Consider the following 19,759-nt stretch of genomic DNA (forward strand, 5'->3'; position numbering starts at 1 on the left):
GACAAGGACACAGTCAGATACGGCGGGAGGAAGAAGAGTGCTTCCTCCCGCCATGGGGTAGGTTCTTGTCAGGGGGAATTAGACAAGTCATCATATTCCCTAGAAGGAAAAGTGGAAAAATCCTCTTCTCCAGATATTCCCACATGAGCCTGCACATAAGCGTGTGTCTGTTTAACGTGTAAGCATTTGGGGGCACACGAGCTGAGGACAGCACATCCAGGGACCAGCACCATGCCTGTAAGCTTGCCTCAGCCAGGAGAAATGTGGAAGGGCTTTTTACAACTAAGTATCCACTATTTTTTTTTAATTTATTTTTTATTTTTGGCTGCGTTGGGTCTTCGTTGCTGCACACGAGCTTTGTCTAGTTGCAGCGAGCGAGGGCTACTCTTCGTTGCGGTGCACAGGCTTCTTATTGTAGTGACTTCTCTTGTTGCAGAGCACGGGCTCTAGGCGCACGGGCTTCAGTAGTTGCAGCACATGGGCTCAGTAGTTGTGGCTCGTGGGCTCAGTAGCTGTGGCTCGCAGGCTCTAGAGCACAGGCTCAGTAGTTGTGGTGCACGGGCTTAGTTGCTCCGCGGCATGTGGGATCTTCCTGGAGCAGGGATCGAACCCATGTCCTCTGCATTGGCAGGTGGATTCTTAACCACTGCGCCACCTAGGAAGCCCTGGTATCCACTATTCTGAATGTTAGGCTCCTAGAGGTAGAGAGTACTCTGGAGGGTACAGGACACAGTTCTGCCCTGTCTATGAGTCCTTTAGACCACCTTCCTCACCAGGGTCACCTCATGTCTACAACCTGAGGCTACTCCCTCCAGCCACCCATCCCTTGCAGCTCATTCAGGTTTTAAACTGTTCCGATTGCCAGAAAGGCTTCTTCCACTTGCCAGTCTGCCTACTTATAAATTCCACTTGCTGGTGTTGGTTCTGCTGTCAGGAGATGCCAGAACCAGCCCGACCTCTCTTCCATGCCACGGCCCTTCGTCTGTGTGAATACAGCCATGGAGGGACCCGGCTGTTTCTCTCTGTTCAGGCAACCCCTCCTGTTTCCTTAAGCACGTCTCCTATGAAGTGGCTTCAAACCCCCTTCCTTTGAAGTTGTTTTCCTCCCATCCTGAGAGAGTGGCCGGGATGTGCACAGGCCGACATGACATCCTTCCTCACTGTGGCCTGAATGCGGCACCTGCAGCGGTGGGCTGCTTACCTCTCGTGTTCTGTGGAATTGATAGGCTTTTGAAAAGCAAATCAGCTACGCTACTGGCGAACAATATTTGCAAGCATCTAAAACCCTCAGTGCTTCTTCCACATTTCATGCTTCCTATACTTTACAAGTTAGTGTGTGTGTGTGTGTGTGTGTGTGTGTGTGTGTGTGTGTGTGTGTTTGTGCATGCGCAAGTGCCTGAGTTCAGCGATATTACATGGTACTTATGAGACATTAAGGGTTTCCATTTTTGTGGCTTTGAAAAGCAGATAAAAGGAAAGAGAATTGATTCCTCTCCTACGAGGCATATGTCTTACAATCTGCTGCTTCTCATCTCAAAATGAAATACAACGGTCCCGAACGTTGGGAATAGCCTTTGGTGCTGCCCTAGAATTTGAGTACACCACACAGGGCCATTCTGCTTACTTGTAAAGTGTACATATGTCTTGTAAAGTATACATGTGTGCACAAGATCATAAGTTATTTTTCTCAGCTGGGGCACCTATATTCAAAGGAGGAAATATTGCCTTAAAATGCTGGTTTCATTCAAAATATTAATAAAAGTCTCCGTACACTGAAAGCACAGACACTAAAATCGCAAACACACAATTATGAATAGAAGGCTCCATGTACGCGACTTCTCTCTCTCAACTTGGTATGAAATGCACTTAGAAGCACACTTTACTCTAGGGAGAGTCTTACCCTGGGCCTAGACTTCACCAGAAAGTCCTGTGAGAAAGTAACCATCAGAAGGCAGGTAGGAAAAAGAACTTTGGACTCTGGTCAGAATCCTCCTGGATTTGAGTCCTGGCCTTGTTGGGGAATAACTCTTAGGAAAGAGGCCACCACTCTGGGCCTCCATAAAGTGAAAATAGTTATTTTCAATTGTTTTGCAATTAATGAGGTTAAATGAGGACTGTAAGATTCTAGACGGAGAGTTAATCAAGTGACTTCTGCTCTGTTCAGCTAGATCAACAGTTTCACATCCCTGGGAGGTTCTCTGCTTCCGGAAGCTTCCAGAGAAGAGCTGCTGCTCCTTCACAAGGCCTATTGGGGAGAGCCTGTATTAAATCCAGGTGGTAGGCTTTGAGTTTTCTCCAAATGCAAATACTGTAGTAGAAATAGTCCTGGCTTTAGAAAGAAACCTATCTGGTTGCCAGTCCCAGCTCTCTGCACACCAGTTGTGTGAACCTAGACAAGGTATTTCACCTCCAAGTCTTTATCACATAACATGAAACTACAACCTGCACTTCTTGGCGGTGGTGAGGAGTAAACAAAACATGGAGCAGGTAAAAGGAACTAGATAGCTTTCAGAAGACCAAAACCAGCACCAAACCCCCAGAACTTCTCTTCTCTCAGAAGGCTCACACGTGTCAGGAGAAAATGGCAGTGTGGTGTGAAACCTTCAGCCGAGGCCCCTTCCACCCACTTCAGTCATCGTCTTTGGGCTGGAAGTACCCTTGGTGATTTATTCCAATACTGTTCTTTCAGAAATGGGAACAAAGGCCCAAAGAGGAGGTTACATCCTTGCCCCTTAAGACGTAAGCCAGTTAGCGTCAGGCTCAGTTGGGTCTCCAGGTCGACTCCCTTCTTGTTTGGACAGATGGATTTTTCACAGTCTTTCTTTTCTATGCTTCTGGAGTTAATTCTCCCCTGGCTACTCACTGTCCCAAAGAAAAGGGTCTCAGCACTGGCTGTGCAAGAGCACCCCCTGGAGAGCTTTCAGAAAATGTGAGGCCAGAGCCTCACTGCCATAGATTCTGGTTCCATTCCGGCTGGGGGTGGGCCTCTGGCAGAAGTGTTTTTAAAAAGCTGCCCATGTGACCTAGGAAAGGATCAAAGTTGAGGACTACAAGACTAGACCAAAGGAAACACTCGCACAGTGCTAGTGAAGGTGACGGCAGCAGAAGTGCCTCAATATGGTCTCACTATGGCTCTTCCACCAACCTGGAAGGATTACTTGTGGCCAAAGTATCAGCTTCCCGCATGGTCTTCAGGACAGAAAGTGGCCAAATCAAGAACAACCTCCGTGAGGTTGTTAACAAAGAGACAGACCAGTGCCCATTTGGAAGGTGCTTCCTTTGGAGTGAATCACCCTCACACCCATATCTGTCACTAAATGGTATTGTGGGTTACTACAATCTAGGGCTAAACAAGAAAGGACAGGCCATCCAGCACTGATGGAATCTCCTCTCTCCCCTTTCAGAGAACAAGATGTCTGAAAGAAATCCTTTTAAATAAAATTTTCCTTTGAGGAGAGGCCCTTGCTGCCTTTTATCTATGAAAGGCTTCCACATACACTCTTATTAATGAAAAACATGAGCAATAGAGTAGAGAATTAGGCAACTGGTCTACCAAAAAGTTAAGACTTGCGGTAGCAGCTTTTCAACAGCCTGCCCTTGCCCTTTGGGAAACATCACTGCTGTGTCTGTCCTATTAGAGTAAAGGCACCCAGCTCTGGTCCTGGTAGTCAATACTTGGCCCCGCAGCAATCCTCTGTTGAGTGAGGAAGCTCCGGCTTAGCTCAAATCCCACCACATGGAGCCAGGCTGTGCAGCTGTAGAGAAGTGTGTGCCCATGCATCCAAGCACAGCCAAGCTCAAGGAGGCAGAAAAGTATTTCTCCACTGGGAACTTGGACACGAAAGGCTGCTTATGTTCGGGGTGCTGTCTCGCCCACTAAGGCTGCACATCACATGCTTGAAGAGGTTTTTAAGACAGAATTCAAAACTGGAACAGGGCATCTTGCCACGAGGCTATAAATGGCTCATTGGAACTGCTGGCCACTGCTTTGTCATCATCTACCTCTAGGGACCAGGACTGGATTTTTTGTGTCAAGCTGTGTCTGGGGTTGTTTCTCCCTCTAGGGGATTAGAGGGTGGGTTAGGTAAAAGCCTGGACTAAAATTAGAGTCAATGACTATTAAGGTCTCGTCTGTGGTTTCAAGAAGGGCCACTTCGCTTTCACGTGATTTATATTTTTACAAGATGGGGTGGGAAAGCAGTATTATGTTGTGACCGACTCACCAGCTTCAGCATCCATGGGCTACCACGGCATGTGGCAAAGCATCCAAACAGGCCAAACACGACGATAGTGGTGCCAGTTCCGATGAGCACATAGGGAGCATTCGTGGAGTTCTCGGCAATAAGGGAGATATAGGTGCCCAGAGTGAGTTTGCCCCAGACTCCAACGGCCAGCAGGATCACCCCAGTGATCTGCAAAGGGATGGGAGGCAGAAGGGAGTGTGAGACTGCTGCTGAGAGAGGTGAGAAGCAATACAGAGCGATGTGGCTGGAATCTGAAGACTCCAGTTTCCGGGAGCAAGCAGGCACTTGCTGTAGGATTCACAAAAGCAGTGGGAAAGGCCAGAGCCCATGAACTAAAGCCATCACACAGTAAAGATACTTTGATTTTGGACAACTAGATCTGTCCCTTACACAATCCCATATGCGGGTACCATATTAATTGGAAGTCAAGCCAACACCAAAGAACTTTTTTTTTTTAAGCTGCTTAAAAAGTAAATCCTAATACAGGGCTGAGAGCCTTTCTGGGTCTGGTCTGGGAGCTGCTGCCTGACACAGAGCTGGGCACAACCCCGATAAGAACCTCAGCTGCCCTCTTCAATGGCATGTGTGTATATGGAATATTTTAAGGATAGCCTATGTGATGTTTTCAAGAACAAGGTGATCTTCGTTGACTATCGTGACAAAAATCTCTACAAAAGCAAAATATTGAAACGATTTTTGAATCCCTATTGATGTGCTGCCTTATTTACAATACTTTACGCACTATAAAACAACCGAAGAATCTGAATAGTTCCGAGAATTAGCTGTAATACGATTTGTCAAATCCCACTGATCGGCCCGAAGGAAATCCCCGCAGCGTGTTCAAACCATAGAGCCTTGCATCAGTCGGGCCCTTACTTCAAGGGGCCAACTTGGGGCTGCGTGCCACACCCAACTCTCCATCCCCTGCAAGCCACATGCCCCAGCAGCCTTAGCTGCTGAAGCCAGTGGCTGACTTTGCATCTCTAGCTTCCCAGCCCATCTCTCCTCCGGTTTACCAACAGCTGAGCAGCTCATTCGAACTGACATCCCTCCAACTGTCACCACTTCTGACATCTTATGAGGCTCAAAAGAAGCCTGGGTGTCCTAGGAAGCCCTTCCGCACCTTCTCCCACCCTACCCCCCGATGCCCCACACCAAATGCCTCAGCTCCCTGTGCAGCCTGCCCATTCGAGTGAGGAGGCAAATAAAAAAGAAAGAACTAATGCCATTTGCAGCAACATGGATAGACCTAGAGATGATCATACTGAGTGAAGTCAGACAAAGACATGGTATTCCATATGGTGTCACTTATACGTGGAATCTGAAAAAAGGGTACAGATGAACTTGTTTGCAAAACAGAAACAGACTCACAGACATAGAAAACAAACTTATGGTTACCAAAGGGGAAAGTGGGATAAATCAGGAGCTTGGGATTAACATATATGCACTACTGTATATAAAATAAACAAGGACCTACTATATAGGTCAATATTCAATATCTTGTAATAATCTATAATGGAAGAGAATGTAAAAAAGAATATATAGAGAGAGAGTGAAGAGGCAAGATGAGAAACTGGAGAAAACCTATATGAAACAAATCAATACTCGCTTCTCCAAGGCTTCCCGTCAGTTAACACACCATTCCTTAATGTCCATAAGTGAACACATGCTACACAAGGAACCAAATGGCTGGGCCAGTGGAGATGCCTAGGACTTTCTCTCTGTACACTTCCTTCTGCAGTTTGGAGGCATCAAGCTCCACCATCAGATTGTTTCTCTGTGCAGGAAAAAGAATAGACCCTCCACCTTTCCCCATATTGGCTGAGAGTGGGCTCCCCCGGTTTGGGGGATGGGATCAGTGGAAACAACAAGAACTTGGTGAAACTCCCCTACCCCCACCCTGATAGCCTCCCTACTTTGTAGAACCATCACCGTGAAAGAATTAAAAGCTTTAAAGTAGAAAAAGGTCGAGGAACTTGTGCTACTTTTATAAGGCAAAGGTGAAGGAACGTGATGCAGTCTTGAGGAGAAAGTGCTTGACACTAATATTTGGGAGAAAGTGGCCCGGTGGAGGTCTACCGCCTTTGAAAAATCAAAATTGGGATGGCCTTCGTGAGTGACGGAAACCAAGAACACATTTGTTGCCAAGAGTTCCAAGTCCTCTACTGACACCTGGTGGTTGCTAAAGAAAGTACCTCCCTTGAACACCTTTTCTGCCATACTCCTCCAAATGGAAACAAAATGCTTTTCCTCCACTAGAATGAAAATTTAAGATTCAACTTTCTACTTGTTAGGGGTAAGAATGCAGTGAATATTAGGTAGAAAGGACGGCGCCTGAGCTATCTTTCATTACTCAACGCTTAGCACAGTGCCAGGCACAGACTAAATGCTTAATAGTCATTGACAAATACATTTCATTTCTCTGGGTCTTAGACCTCTATTTTATAAAACAGAGTCTTTCACATGCCAAATACTTACAAAACTTCTCCATCAGGTAAATACTGAGAGGTAACTTAAAATGAAACCAAAGAGAGTCTTTCTCCCCTACTTCCCTCTCTGGCATTGACTGCCTAAAGCTGTAAACATTACAATGTAAGTGTACAGAACAAAACCAAAAAATTCAGTTAAACTACTCATTGTTTGGGCTGAATGTAAGTCTCATCCAGACACTTGCGATTTCATAGGACTGCCCTCAAAGATATGGTAACCTTTCAGACATACACTGAGTAGCTGCATTCTATACACTACTATTGTCAGTCGTTATTGGAACGTGATGGCTTTAATGAAAGTGTCTATTACTCATCAAGTGTAAGAGTCCGATATTATCTTATATTTCTGTGGCCAGTGATTTCACGAAGTTCACTTACTACCCTAATATATGCAGTATGTCAAAGTTAACACAAATCCTGCTTTTAAGGCAAATGATAGTAACATTTTTATTCCTTTTCTTTCAAAAAATAAGTCCTGCAAATGCAGCCATTGCTTTGTGTATAAAACCTCTCCTTATGGAAAGTATTGGGTTGGCCAAAAAGTTCGTTTGGGTTTTTCTGTAATATCTAATGGAAAAACCCGAATGAACTTTTTGACCAATCCAATATTAAGCCTATAATATCAACTTGTTAGAATGTTCATATAATGTAAATTACAGTAATATTTTTTTTTCCCAAAAAGAAGACTATTTTTGCAGACCTCCAAGGGTGCCTCTTAAAGATTGCCAGTGGGTGCAGACAAACACAACATGGTGGGCCCCATATTGCTTGAGAAAAAAGCCATCCAATGTTTTGATCTTGACCAACTCAGTCATCCTCTAAGGAACTCCTCCTCTGAATGAGGTAGAGACTGGGACAGACCAGCCCTTTCCAGTGCCTGTGTGCCAGGAATCTAAAAACCACCCCCCCAGAGAGGAAAGTCCTCCAACGTTGCTCTTCTCCTACTCAAACATTCCCGATGGGCCAGCTCTGTGTTTGGAAGCCCACACTCCACAGAGGCAAGTCCTTCTGCACAGCCCAAACCCACCTCTTCAGCCTCATCTTCCTCACTAGTCTTTGTCAACTCTATGTACTTCCGGGAAAACGGAGGCATCCTCTGTGTGCTTCCTGTACTTCACTGCTTTTCAACCCTTGCTGGTGATGATCCTCTGACCTAAAATCCTTACCCTTCCTATCACAACCTGTCTACATCCTAAACTTTTAGGGTACCCTGGACGCCTCCTCCCAGCCTCCTTAAACAGTACTCGGAAATACGCCATCATCATGCTGTGCCCATCCCCCTCCCATGCACGTCCAGAACCGTGAGCCCCTCAAGAGCAGGAGCTCTGGGCCGTGCGTACAGTCGATGCCCAGCACATGTCTGCTGCACGAATGAACCAGCATCCGATTGTAGAGTTAAAGGCGGAGAAGTTTCATGTTCGCCATCCACCTGCTATCCCCTCTGGACATCTCAGAGGAAATGGTAGAATGGCCATCTGAGCAGGCATTATAATCTGGGGAAATAACAGTGCTAAGGAGAAAGAAGAAGAGAATAAACAGACAAGGGAGGAAAAGGTTGGGCCGTAGTGCACCCTGAAGTGAGTAAAACCATATTTGGTGGTAGTAGTGGTGGTGGACTTGGGGTGAGTCTTGGAAGAAATTGCCAGGCAGTTGGAGGAAAAAAAAACTACAAGCAAAGGGCTAAAGAGCCATAAAATACAATAACCGAGTACTTACTCATATTTTTCCTACTCGAATGATGCTTACCAAGGATGAGAAACATACAAAGACAAGGCAAAGACAAAAGTCATTGTCTGCAGAATTTTTGTTCTTGGTTCCTGTTAACACACACAGCAACACTCACCCCTACACGTGCCTTGACGAGCACCCACAGAGCACAAAGTAAAGGACAGGTTCTCTTGACCTCTCTCTTCTGCTCCGGGGTGCAATGAATGAGTGCGTTCAGAGCTCGCCAAAGCAATTTTGTATCTCAGATCTTCAGAGACCTCGAATTCTGAAATCAAGCAGTGTGTCACTGATTTGGCTTTCTCATGGAAGTTTTGCTTCCTTCTCAGGAGAATCAATTAGCAAGCAGCCAATAGTGTGGCCCAGGAGGGGACAGATCAGAGCCCGTAGATAAACACTGCAAGTGGCCCGGTGAAGGTCCCACCACCTGACATGCTCCCACATCAACCACAAGCCAAGAGGGTGGGCCTGGCGCCCACCGGCAGTAGCCTGGCTAAGTCTCTCTGTCTCTTTTTATTCCCAGCATCGCATGGTGGCTCGACATTTTCTGCATGCCTGCAACACAGCTCGAAATATATGGGAAGCAGAGTACCTCTGGCTACTACTAGTTTAGGCTTGGTGAGGAGGCTGAAAAAACTAGAATGGTAGCATCAGAAAAGGTAGATCAGAGCTAGAAAAGGTTTGGTGTGACTGTTCACATTACTTGAAAATTACACCGAGTCCCCTTTGCTTCTGCCAGGTCAGCACTGTGAATGCTGGGAAGTCTCCCTACTGTCCTTACAGTGTCCTGATCCTGGAGAGGAGCCAGGGACATAGCACTTCTGTCCTTGTCACACGCCCAGAGGCATTTTCTTGTTTGTCTATTTTTAAAGTTTTTATTGGGGTATAGTTGATTGACAATGTTGTGTTAGTTTAAGGTATTTACAATAGCCAGGACACGTAAGCAACCTAAACGTCCATCTGGATAAAGAAGATGTGGCACATATTAACAATGGAACCATAAAAAGGAATGAAATTGAGTTATTTATAGTGAGGCGGATGGACCTAGAGTCTGTCATACAGAGTGAAGTAAGTCAGAAAGAGAAAAACAAATACCATATGCTAACTCATGTATATGGAAATTTAAAAAATGGTACTGATGAACCCAGTGACACGGCAAGAATAAAGATGCAGATGTAGAGAATGGACTTGAGGACACGGGGTGGCGGGTAAAGGGGAAGCTGGGACAAAGTGAGAGAGTAACATTGACATACATACACTACCAAATGTAAAATAGATGGTTAGTGGGAAGCTGCTACAGAGCACAGGGAGATCAGCTCGATGCTTTATGACGAACTAAAGGGGTGGAATAGGGAGGGTGGGAGGGAGGCTCAAGAGGGAGGGTATATGGGGATATACGTATACATATAGCTGATTCACTTTGTTGTACAGTAGAAACTAACACAATACTATAAAGCAATTATACTCCAATAAAGATGAAAAAATTAAAAAAAAGAATCTCTTATACATATATCCACTTTTTTTAGATTCTTTTCCCATATAGGCCATTACAGAGTATTGAGTAGAGTTCCCTATGCTATACAGTAGGTCCGTATTAGTTATCTATTTTATATACAGTAGTATGCATGTCAGTCCCAATCTCCCAATTTATACCTCCCCCACCCCGTACCCCCCAGTAACTGTAAGTTTGTTTTCTACATCTGTAACTCTATTTCTGTTTTGTAGATAAGTTCATTTGTAGCCTTTTTTACGATTCCACATATAAGTGATATCATATGATATTTGTCTTTGTCTGACTTCACTCAGCATGACAATCTCTAGGTCCATCCATGTTGCTGCAAATGGCATTATTCTGTTCCTCTTTATAGCTGAGTAATATTCCATTGTATATACGTATGACATCTTCTTTATCCATTCCCCAGAGGCATTTTCTTGAGCCCACTCCCCTTTCCGCACGCAGACCACAGACCTTCTGATTAAACTGTAGCCACTCCTCTTGTGCCCATGAAAGGCTATGCCAGGTTTGGATCCGACAGAGTAATGCCCACATGTATTTCTTTTCTATAACTACATAATACACAAAATAGGAATTTGTGGTATCGTAGGATAATGTGCAGACATTCATGTAGAAGGTGGGGCCCATGAGTCATGTATTATGCAACTAAGGACAAAAAAGATAACAGAAAATTGAATTATAGAAGCGCAAGCTATCTAGAAGACGCACTCTTCCCTAAGAAGATATATGGGATAGAAGACACAGGATCTAAAAGCAGCTAAAAGGAACACGCAGAAGAAATTGTAGGCAGAGATCTCAGCTAGATAGCCATTTTAGGTGAAAACTACAATTCAATTATCCTAGAGATTTACAGGTTAATTGACTCTCAGCAACTACACTGAGATATTGGGAACTGTTCTTCCCCCATTCCAGATGATTCTATAACTCAGGAAAAAATGCCTGACACAGAAACTCTATATACATCATCAATCATTAAAATACAGGTCCTCGGAAGTTAGATTTTAAGAGGAAAAGCAGCCGACAGCCTATGCTTTCAGCTCGTTCTTACGTGAGCATGTGTGCTGAGTGACAGCAGGGGAGAGCCAGTCTTTGCAGTGTTCTGACCTGATTTTAGAGAGATGGATAAAGCATCCAGAAAGGCAGAGAAACCAGCAGCTTCCATAATCTCATGGTCTTCTCTTCAAACTTGAAGAAGTAACCGTGTGAATCTGTCATATTTACAACTTAAGATCTTATATGAATTATTTGTGTAAATGCTTAATGTTTTAAAATAGACTAAGAACCAGGATGTATTGGGGTTTTTCAGTGGGCTTGAGAACTCACTCCAGATGAGTGGCAGAAAGGCATTCAGCATATTTAAAAGGCGGGTGAATGGAAGAGCTCTGAGCTGGGGGCTAGAATACCAGTGCCTCAGTTGTAGTTTTGTCACTAATAAGCTGTGTGACTTTGGACAGATCATCTAAACTTTCTGGGCCTCAGTTCCCCCTTCAGTAAGATCCGGAGGTGGAAAAACCTGATTTCCAGTGCTTCCTCCAGCAACGACATTCTGATAGAACAAATCTGAATTTCAAACTTGACATGCTTATTCCCTCTGAAATATATTTATAGATGTGCCATTGGGCAAATAGGTACCAGGAAGTTTATTAGGTCCTCCCTGTGACTGACAAACTGTCAGCAGTGGAAATAGGAAAGTAAGCTCATTTCTGGACTCACGGCCCACTGTTCTGCCAGTTTTCCAAGGTGATGAGTGGTTGCTGGGAAAGAGAAAGGGGGTCATGCATTGTACTTGTACCCAGACATCTAAAAATGCATAAGCTCACTGGCATATCAACAAGCTTTACTTTTTATATGAAGATGATGCTGTCATCTTAAAAGCCATAAGATATGCTTTGCGCTGTTTCTTTCTAGGCAACTATGTTAGCCAATTCAACCCTTTTGCTCTGTCACTTTCATGTCTAAATGTGCCTGAGTGCATGTGTATATATGCGGAAGAGGACACACATTCCATGGCGGGGAGGTTAGTGGTATCATTAAAAAGATTTAGGGAAGTTGAGAAAAGGAAGAAAGAGTATTGAGATGCCTTTAAATGCTGACTTCTTAAAACTGAGTTTGAGAACCAACAGGAAACCCAAAGACCATCTGGTCCAGGTCCTGTTTTCTGTTGTGTCTGAGGCGACCAAAAGCCACAGAGGTAATAGGTTCAGAAGGCAGTTACTGATGTGGGACTGGAGTTCGGGAGCAAGTCCGAGCTGCAGGCGAGGGCTGAGGCTGTAAGTGACAGCAAGGGAGGAACATGTCTGAGGAAGCGGAAGCAGAGAACAGCGGGAAGGATGAGGGCTAAGGCTTGCAGGTGGGTGGCCACTACAATGTGCAAGGATGAGGCCGCAAGACGGGAACAGCGAAGAGACGCAGAACAGAGTGGACACATCTGTGAAGGTAGCAGCCAACAGAAGAAAGATACTTTTTTCTCCTCTTAAGAGAAAACAAAGGGGAACAAAACACCAGCACAGTTCCCTGACCCCAGGTGTGCCCATGAGCAGACATGGCACTCTTTATTTACATACCCAGTAAAGCCTGCTGAGATTATATTTTGTATTTAAATATTATTTCATTCTATAGCCAATTCATAGAATTCATAGCCAATTCATAGAATTCAAGTTCCAGGACTAGGTCATGAGCCTGGAGTGACGATTAGTGTTCAAATGTTAGGTCCCATTTGGATTTTATCAGTGACCATATAGCCAGGCTCTGAAGGGCAGATTGTCTAACAGATCAAAGATGGTTTTGAAATATGAAAAGGGCTTTGAACAGCACCATGAAAAGTTGGGAATTCCAGCCCTGGCTGTGGACCCATCACAGGCTCTTCTTCACTTGGGTAGTGAAGCAGCTGATCATTCCATAGGACATGGCTGCAGGAAAGTTGTCCGTCCAGCAAACAATGCTTCCTTCTCCTAGATGTCATAAATATGCCTCTTCCATCCTGACCCAGTCCTGTTGCCTTAGTTCTTCATCTGTGAAATGACCAGACTGACCCCAGTGATGTCTATAGGAGTCCTTCCCAGCTCAAGTTTTACATGTTTCTTTGAATTGCCCAGAGGTCCTCAGAGGGGCCAACATCAAGCCCAACTGTCAGCTAGGAGGCAGACCACACTGGTCAATAGCTTTTACCAGGGGCCGCTGCTGCCTAGGCTTTGTGCTCAGCCTGGGGGAGTCCAGCTGGGGAGTGGCTCGAGCAGGGTGGCTGGCTGCAGACTGAATCATCTCTAATGTTCTAGAGGCCCAGAAAGTGGTGGAAATGGATCAATGTGGTCACAGTACTTTCTGAATTAAAAACTGGGTCTGAACATGGTAGAGACATCTGAGATAGGCCCATTACAGAAAATCAGGGCTGTGCAGCTGCTAAAATCATAATAAAGACCACTTTATCAAAATATAACCTTTTGCTACTTGAAAAACTCAACCCCTTCGAATGCAGCCCAAGCAGTTCTACCTTATACTTAATTCTATTATTCAACAAAGGGTCACAGGAAATTTCCAAACATGTTATTAGGGACTCTGTATATCCCAGTAGAAAATGAGAAAGAATGGGCAGCCCTGAATTGGTTTCACATTTCCTGGATATTATTCTAAAAGATTCTGGACTTTAGGTCTCCTCCCTCTTAAACAAATCCCTAAAGAAAGGGCCCAGGATTTAAAAAAAATTCCCTCCATGTTTCTTAGCACATTGAGAAACGTTCCATTATATCAGGCAGCTTTTTCTGAGCCTCTTGGCATTGCTTTTTATTTGTAAGTATCGATATTATCGAGTTCTCCTTGAAAATGTTTAAAACAGGACTTGGGTTTTTGATTTACACTAATAGGAAGTGTCTTAGTCCGACTTCTGGTCTCTAGGAGCGTGTAAAAGGAAGAAGTGAGCAAACCATAGGTTGAGACTGTCTGGATGTAGTTCACACCTCTGGTTTCACCAATGACCCAGATACTTAAATAGACAGCATATAGGTGAACGCCTATTAGGAACTGGGGCCAGCAAAGCTACTTACAAAGAGATTTATGTACTAAGAAATCAGGACCAGCTGTAGTGGCTAAAGTGACAGAAGCTAAATGTTTGGGGGATTCCCTCTATGCCACACCTCCTCCGTGGAACCCCCAAGTTGATGTCACTCGTATTTAAAATCCGCTGGACCAGTTCACACACAGAAAGGCGGGTGAGTGGCAGGAGCCCCAAGCCTTAGCCTCCTTAGCAGGGGCCAACCAACTGAAGGCAGAGCTGTGGGGAGAAACCACTTCCCTTACTTCCATTCCTCAGGTGACCTAGGACTGGATCAGCGCTCTGAAAAGATGGATCAAATTCCCCTCTAATAAGAAAAGATATTTTAAAAGTTCAAGTCAGGGTAAGCTTATACACAAGAGCTACAGCTCTATTATTGATGCATGTTGACAGACAGTTCGTGCTGACCACGCATTTATCTTGCCCTGTATTGTTAACTGTGTGTCCATCAAGATTTGAAGGGTCTTATGGGAGGAAATAAGGTCCTTTACCTCCTTTGTCTCCACCAGAGCCTCACCCACATCCTGTGCCTGAGTGGTGATCGCTTCTTTAAACTCAGCTCCCTCACAGTGGCCGTGGCCTTGGGAGTTACTGGATGGGAATGAACCTGGATAAACTAGTCCTAACAATGACTCCATAAACATGACCTGGAACACCAATCTGGGACCGAGCGGCACACGTCTCTCTGGGGATTATGTTGTTGAACAGATTTAGCTTTCTGGGAGTTTCAGCATTTTCAAAAGGGAAAATGTTCTTTGCATAATTTCTATATGGGGTCATCATTTTCAAAACACCTACATATATACATATACCTTATATGTACATGTGTACTAAACAGAAGAAGCTGGAACTCAAACAGTGAAGATATCTCTGAAGGCCAGTGCTCTGTCTGGCTATGTGTTGATGGGGGGGTGGTGAGGGGATGGGGTGTTTTGGGGGAACTCATGCCTCTTTGCAGGTGAAATTGGAGCTGATAAGACATCATGCCAGAGGACCTATTATTAAATGAGTAAAAAAATAATCTGTGGAAGAAACATGCATGAGGTTCAATAACGAAATTCTTACATGAACAGTGAGATGGTGTTGTCCTTTCAGTGGTCCTAATTTTCTCCTGAGACAATTTATGGGGAAAAAACCCCACCTCTCTTAGTGATTTAATTAACTTTCAATATTCAAATATCTACATGGCACACGTGATACCGCTACTAAATAAGACACACAGGGAAACTTCAGAAGTCTACTATTGGCAGGGTATTGTTGGAAAAAAAATTAACTTATGTAACACATGCTCTTGGCCAAAAAAACAAAAACAAAACAGTCATTTCACAAAAGCACAAAGAAGACACTCTGCCATCTCTGCCACTATTACTTGGGCTAAGCCGCCGTTGCTGCAGTCTCTCCCTGCCTCCACCTTTGCCCCTGGGCTCTCTTCTCAACGCAGCAGTCAGGGCGATCTGTTCAAACTTATGTCCAATAACATTACTCCTTTGCTCAAAACTCTTCCACACATTCCATCTTTCAGACCAAAGCCAATGTTCTCACGCTGGCCAGCAAGGCGCTACGTGACCTGCACCCTTTGTTAGTTCCTCTGATGGGACCTCCACTGGCTCCCCTCGTGCTTGCCACGCGCTCTCGCTTCACAGGCCTCTTCGTGCCCCACCCCCGCCCCGACCTGGTTCCTGCCTAAGGGACTTTGCACTTGCTCTTCCCTCTGCCTGGACTTCCAAGATCTCTTATTTCTTCAAGTCTCTGCTCCTCCATGAGCCCTTCCCTGACGACCCCCTTTAAAACTTGAACACTGCCCCTCTAGCATTCCTTACTCCCTCCCGTCCCTGTTTTATTTTTCTCCACTGCATTTATCACCTTTGAACACTATTTAATTTACTTTCCTTTTTTCTTTCTTTCTTTCTTCTTTTTTTTTTTTTGGCTGCAACGTGCGGCACGCGGGACCTTAGTTCCCCAACCAGGGATCAAACCCGCGCCCCCTGCAGCAGAAGCATGGAGTCTTAACTGTTGGACCGCCAGGGAAGTCCCTTAATTTACTATCTTAGTCTGTCTCCCAAAAATGAATGTAAGCTCCGCGAGGGTGGGGAATTTGGTCTGTTTTATTGATGTAGCCCCAGAGCCAAGACAAATGCCTGCTCATAGCAGGTGCTCAGTAAATAGTTGTGAAGTGATTGAATACCAGATGACAGGCAGGTGAGCAAGGGTGAGCTTCAGAGGCCATGAGATCCATCAGCACTAGCGCTGCACTAAGGAAGCCAAATGGTGGACTTGGCTCTTACAAGGCCCAGGCAGTTGCACTCAGATAAAAACCTACTCGTTGGCCAACATGCTTCTTATCCAGCACATTGCTTCATAAATGTCTGCTTTTGACCACAAGGGGGACTAAATGTGAACGCATGGAATAGTCCCTTCTAATCCATCACCACTAATGGAAACATAATTTGAAGCTCTAACATCCTGTAACTCTGTGAGGTCTGTAATTGATGGTTAGGAGCTGAGAGAGTGAGCAGTGCTTACACCAGCAAGATTTCTCTTTCTTTTAAAAAATGTACTACAGCAGAGGGTGGGGGAGGGACGGTACTTACTACGTGCTGGGCATGATGCTAAGTGCTTTAATGCTTTATCTAGCTCAGTCCTCCTAATAATCCTATGAAACGTGCCTGAGCTCATCAGCACTAAGTGGCAGAATAGGTACTCAAAGCCCTGGCCCTCAACCACCACCTTGGCTTCACGTCCTCTTAAGCAGCCTGCCCTCGAGAAAGTTCTTTCTCCCCAACCCTGCACACCTAACAAAGAAAAGCTCAGAAGACAGTGTCATCCATCCTGGCAGTGATGCCAGCTGGATTCTCCACCCTGAGAATCTGGCTGCCACAATGAAAAACTAAAACCTGCAGGCATGGTCTCCAATTTATTTATCTAAAAATGCTATCCATTATTTCTCCCATTTCAAGCAGGAAAAGTTATAGAAAGGGACACATGTTCTGCTCCAAGCTACGGCTTGATACTTTAAAAACAAGCATGGAGAATAAAAATCCTGATTACATTAACTATCACAAACGTCCGACACAAATTGACATGAGGACCAATCTGAAGAATCATAAAGCTTGACATGCAAACAGAAAACTGTAGCATGTTCTGGGGAACGTTTAGGCAACTAAGAACTCTGGCTTTGCCCCTGAGAAGAGGAATGAGAGGCTGTGGCTGCCATATATAGGAGGAGAACCGACTCTGAAGCTGCGGAATTATCTGACTTTCAAAGTAGGTCTGACCCAAAGCGAAGGGCTGAGTCTCCAGCTGAGGCAGCGGCATCATATCTGCCGACCCCACAGCCCGGAAGGGGGATGCGATCAGTCCTTCACGAACTAAGGGCTCAATCTGGAAACACAGTTAACTGTGTGTGTACAGGCCTGTGATAAACGGCATTTGCTGAGCAGTACTGGGCTCTCTATACACTTTGTCACATTTATTCTTACTGTGTTTTGCAGATGGAAAACAGACTTTGAAAACTGAGGCTTTGAAAGGTTCAGCAATGTGCTCAAAGCCACGAAGCTAATAAACGGTACAGCCCAGAGTTAAATTCACCTCTGTTCTACCCCAAAGCGGTTTCCGCCCCATCACGATCTCTGCCTCCTGTGGCAGTGTGAGCAAAGCGGGTCAGCTCCTGGGGCTGGGGCCCTCTTTGCCCAATATTACCCAGTCTCTGGCCCTCCCCTCCTGGCGGGGAGTGATGTAAAGAGAAGTCTGGTTTTCTTTGCACTGCCTCAGCACTTCTTACAAGTGAGTTATGAGAAAATCAGCTTTCTGCACCAATTTCCATGAGTTTTTTTAGGCAGTTTCTAATAGTCAACATGCAGGAAACATGGGGAAAGGCAGGGATGGGAAGAGACGGAGCCCACAGACCGCCCCTGGGAGCAATGGTCTTCTCCCTGCTCCTTTCCTGGGGCCTGGCCCCCCTCCCCCGTGTTCCCTACTGGGCATGCTCCAAAGGATGAATGGGGCTGCGCTCCACAAGATTATTGATACACCACTTGTGTGGAACTCAGAATGCATTTTCTTTTGGAAACACTGTTAGACATGGTGCCTGTGTTTCTAGGCCAGTCCTCAAAGGTCTATATTTAAGACAGTGATGGGGAAAGTTATTGGGAAACAGATTGCTGTCTCAATACAAAGAAGAACTTTCCAATAGTAGGCATTGCCCCTAATGGACATGTGACAACAGAAGGTAAACAGCTCTCAGAGCATTCCCGCAGGGTCTCCGGAGGCAAGCATGAGACAGAAGTCCTACGGATGGCAAGCCAGCAGGAAAGGCAGAATTGCCTGAAAAGTCATTCTGAGCCTGACTAGTGCCCCAGAATCCTCGTGCTTTTCCTGGCCAATTATCTCCCTGGATTTTCATACATGAATGAACAAGACCTTCAGCAATGCAGGAACTAGGGCAACCATTTTCCCAGACTCCAAGCAACATTTCCTTTGATCTGCAGAAGGAAATGCTACGTCACATAATTCTGTCACACGAAGAGCAAGAGAAACACCTGCTCAGTGAAACGACGTTGCAACTAAAATGAGCTGTGTTCTTTAAAGAGGGGAAATGGCACTCGAAGGAAGGTTTGCTCTATTATTCTAATCCCTCCATTCTTCCCAGGCAAATACGTACACTCTCCACCATTTCTCAGCTAGACTCAGAAAGCCTGGCTGGCTTTCAGCATCAGCGAAGCTGGTTAAAGATAAATGTACAAAAGCTACAGAGGCAACCTTCACACTCTTCACACAGAGACAAAGAGTCTTTCGAAAACCTGACATACATTGAAAGTAAGAAAAGAAAGTGTCTAATAACATGCTATTAGTAACCGTATATTGCACCGGAAATCTATTCTCTCTAAAACAAGTATATAGCTCCTCAGAAGAGCTGTGCGATTAGGACTTGGTTATGGGGACAAACACAGCTCCACATTTTACCCCTGGAGTGACACAGCTGTCACAGCCAACCTCGCCCCTGCATGGTGCACGCTGCTTCTATCTGCTCGGTCCTCCTGCCCCATCACTGTCCAGCCAGGTCCTACGGGCCCTTCAAACACAACTCAGTTGCCCTTTCCACCAAGAGGCCTTCCCTGATGCTCCAAGACAGTAATCATTTCCTTAACACGCTTAGGATTTGCCACCTATGTCTTCTGAATGGCATTTCACCTCACGCCCTAAGCCTTTGTGAACACCTTACTGCATCCCCAGGGGACCCCCTCCCGCTGAAGGGGAGGGGCTGTGAGCAGGCTACCTGGTCAGCCTCACTGTCAACACTCTGTGGACTGCACAGCACCAGAACGTTCTGCTGGCCGACCGAGTCACGGCCTCTTGAGAAAGCACCATTTCTAGCCCAACCGTCGATGAGTCCCTCGTGGGACTCTGTTATTAACTATATGTGTCCCGTGGCATCTAGCGCTTGCTTTTGATGACTAAACGTGATCGCAGAGAGCGCTTTGACAGCACGTGCCTCATGGAGGACACTTCAACAGGCACCCGACCTTGGCCCCTGAGGTTGCTGAGAGGGCCCAGGATGGACGAGGTGGGTGGGGGAGCTTGACAGACTGGAGACACACCAACAGTCAGGTGTGGCACCCGCATTAAAGGCTGTCGCGCTGCTTCCATGTTGTGCTTAGAAACAAATATGACTGCTGTGGCCTTTGGCAAATCAGAAGTTCAGAAAAGTACGACTTGGTCATCAGGCATCTCCAACTCA

At 45.4% G+C, this 19,759-nt stretch overlaps 1 protein-coding gene across 1 annotated transcript in view; it reads right to left on the reverse strand.

Moving 5' to 3' along the window:
• Positions 1 to 19,759, reverse strand: part of TSPAN7 (tetraspanin 7) — a 135,645-nt gene that overhangs the window by 20,746 nt on the left and 95,140 nt on the right. Inside the window, exon 2 of the mRNA XM_057719299.1 lies at positions 4,224 to 4,412. Coding sequence (XP_057575282.1) covers positions 4,224 to 4,412 — 189 coding nt within the window. The remainder of the gene's footprint in view (positions 1 to 4,223; positions 4,413 to 19,759) is intronic.

This window comes from Hippopotamus amphibius, chromosome X (assembly GCF_030028045.1).
Source record: "Hippopotamus amphibius kiboko isolate mHipAmp2 chromosome X, mHipAmp2.hap2, whole genome shotgun sequence".
NCBI lineage: Eukaryota > Metazoa > Chordata > Mammalia > Artiodactyla > Hippopotamidae > Hippopotamus > Hippopotamus amphibius.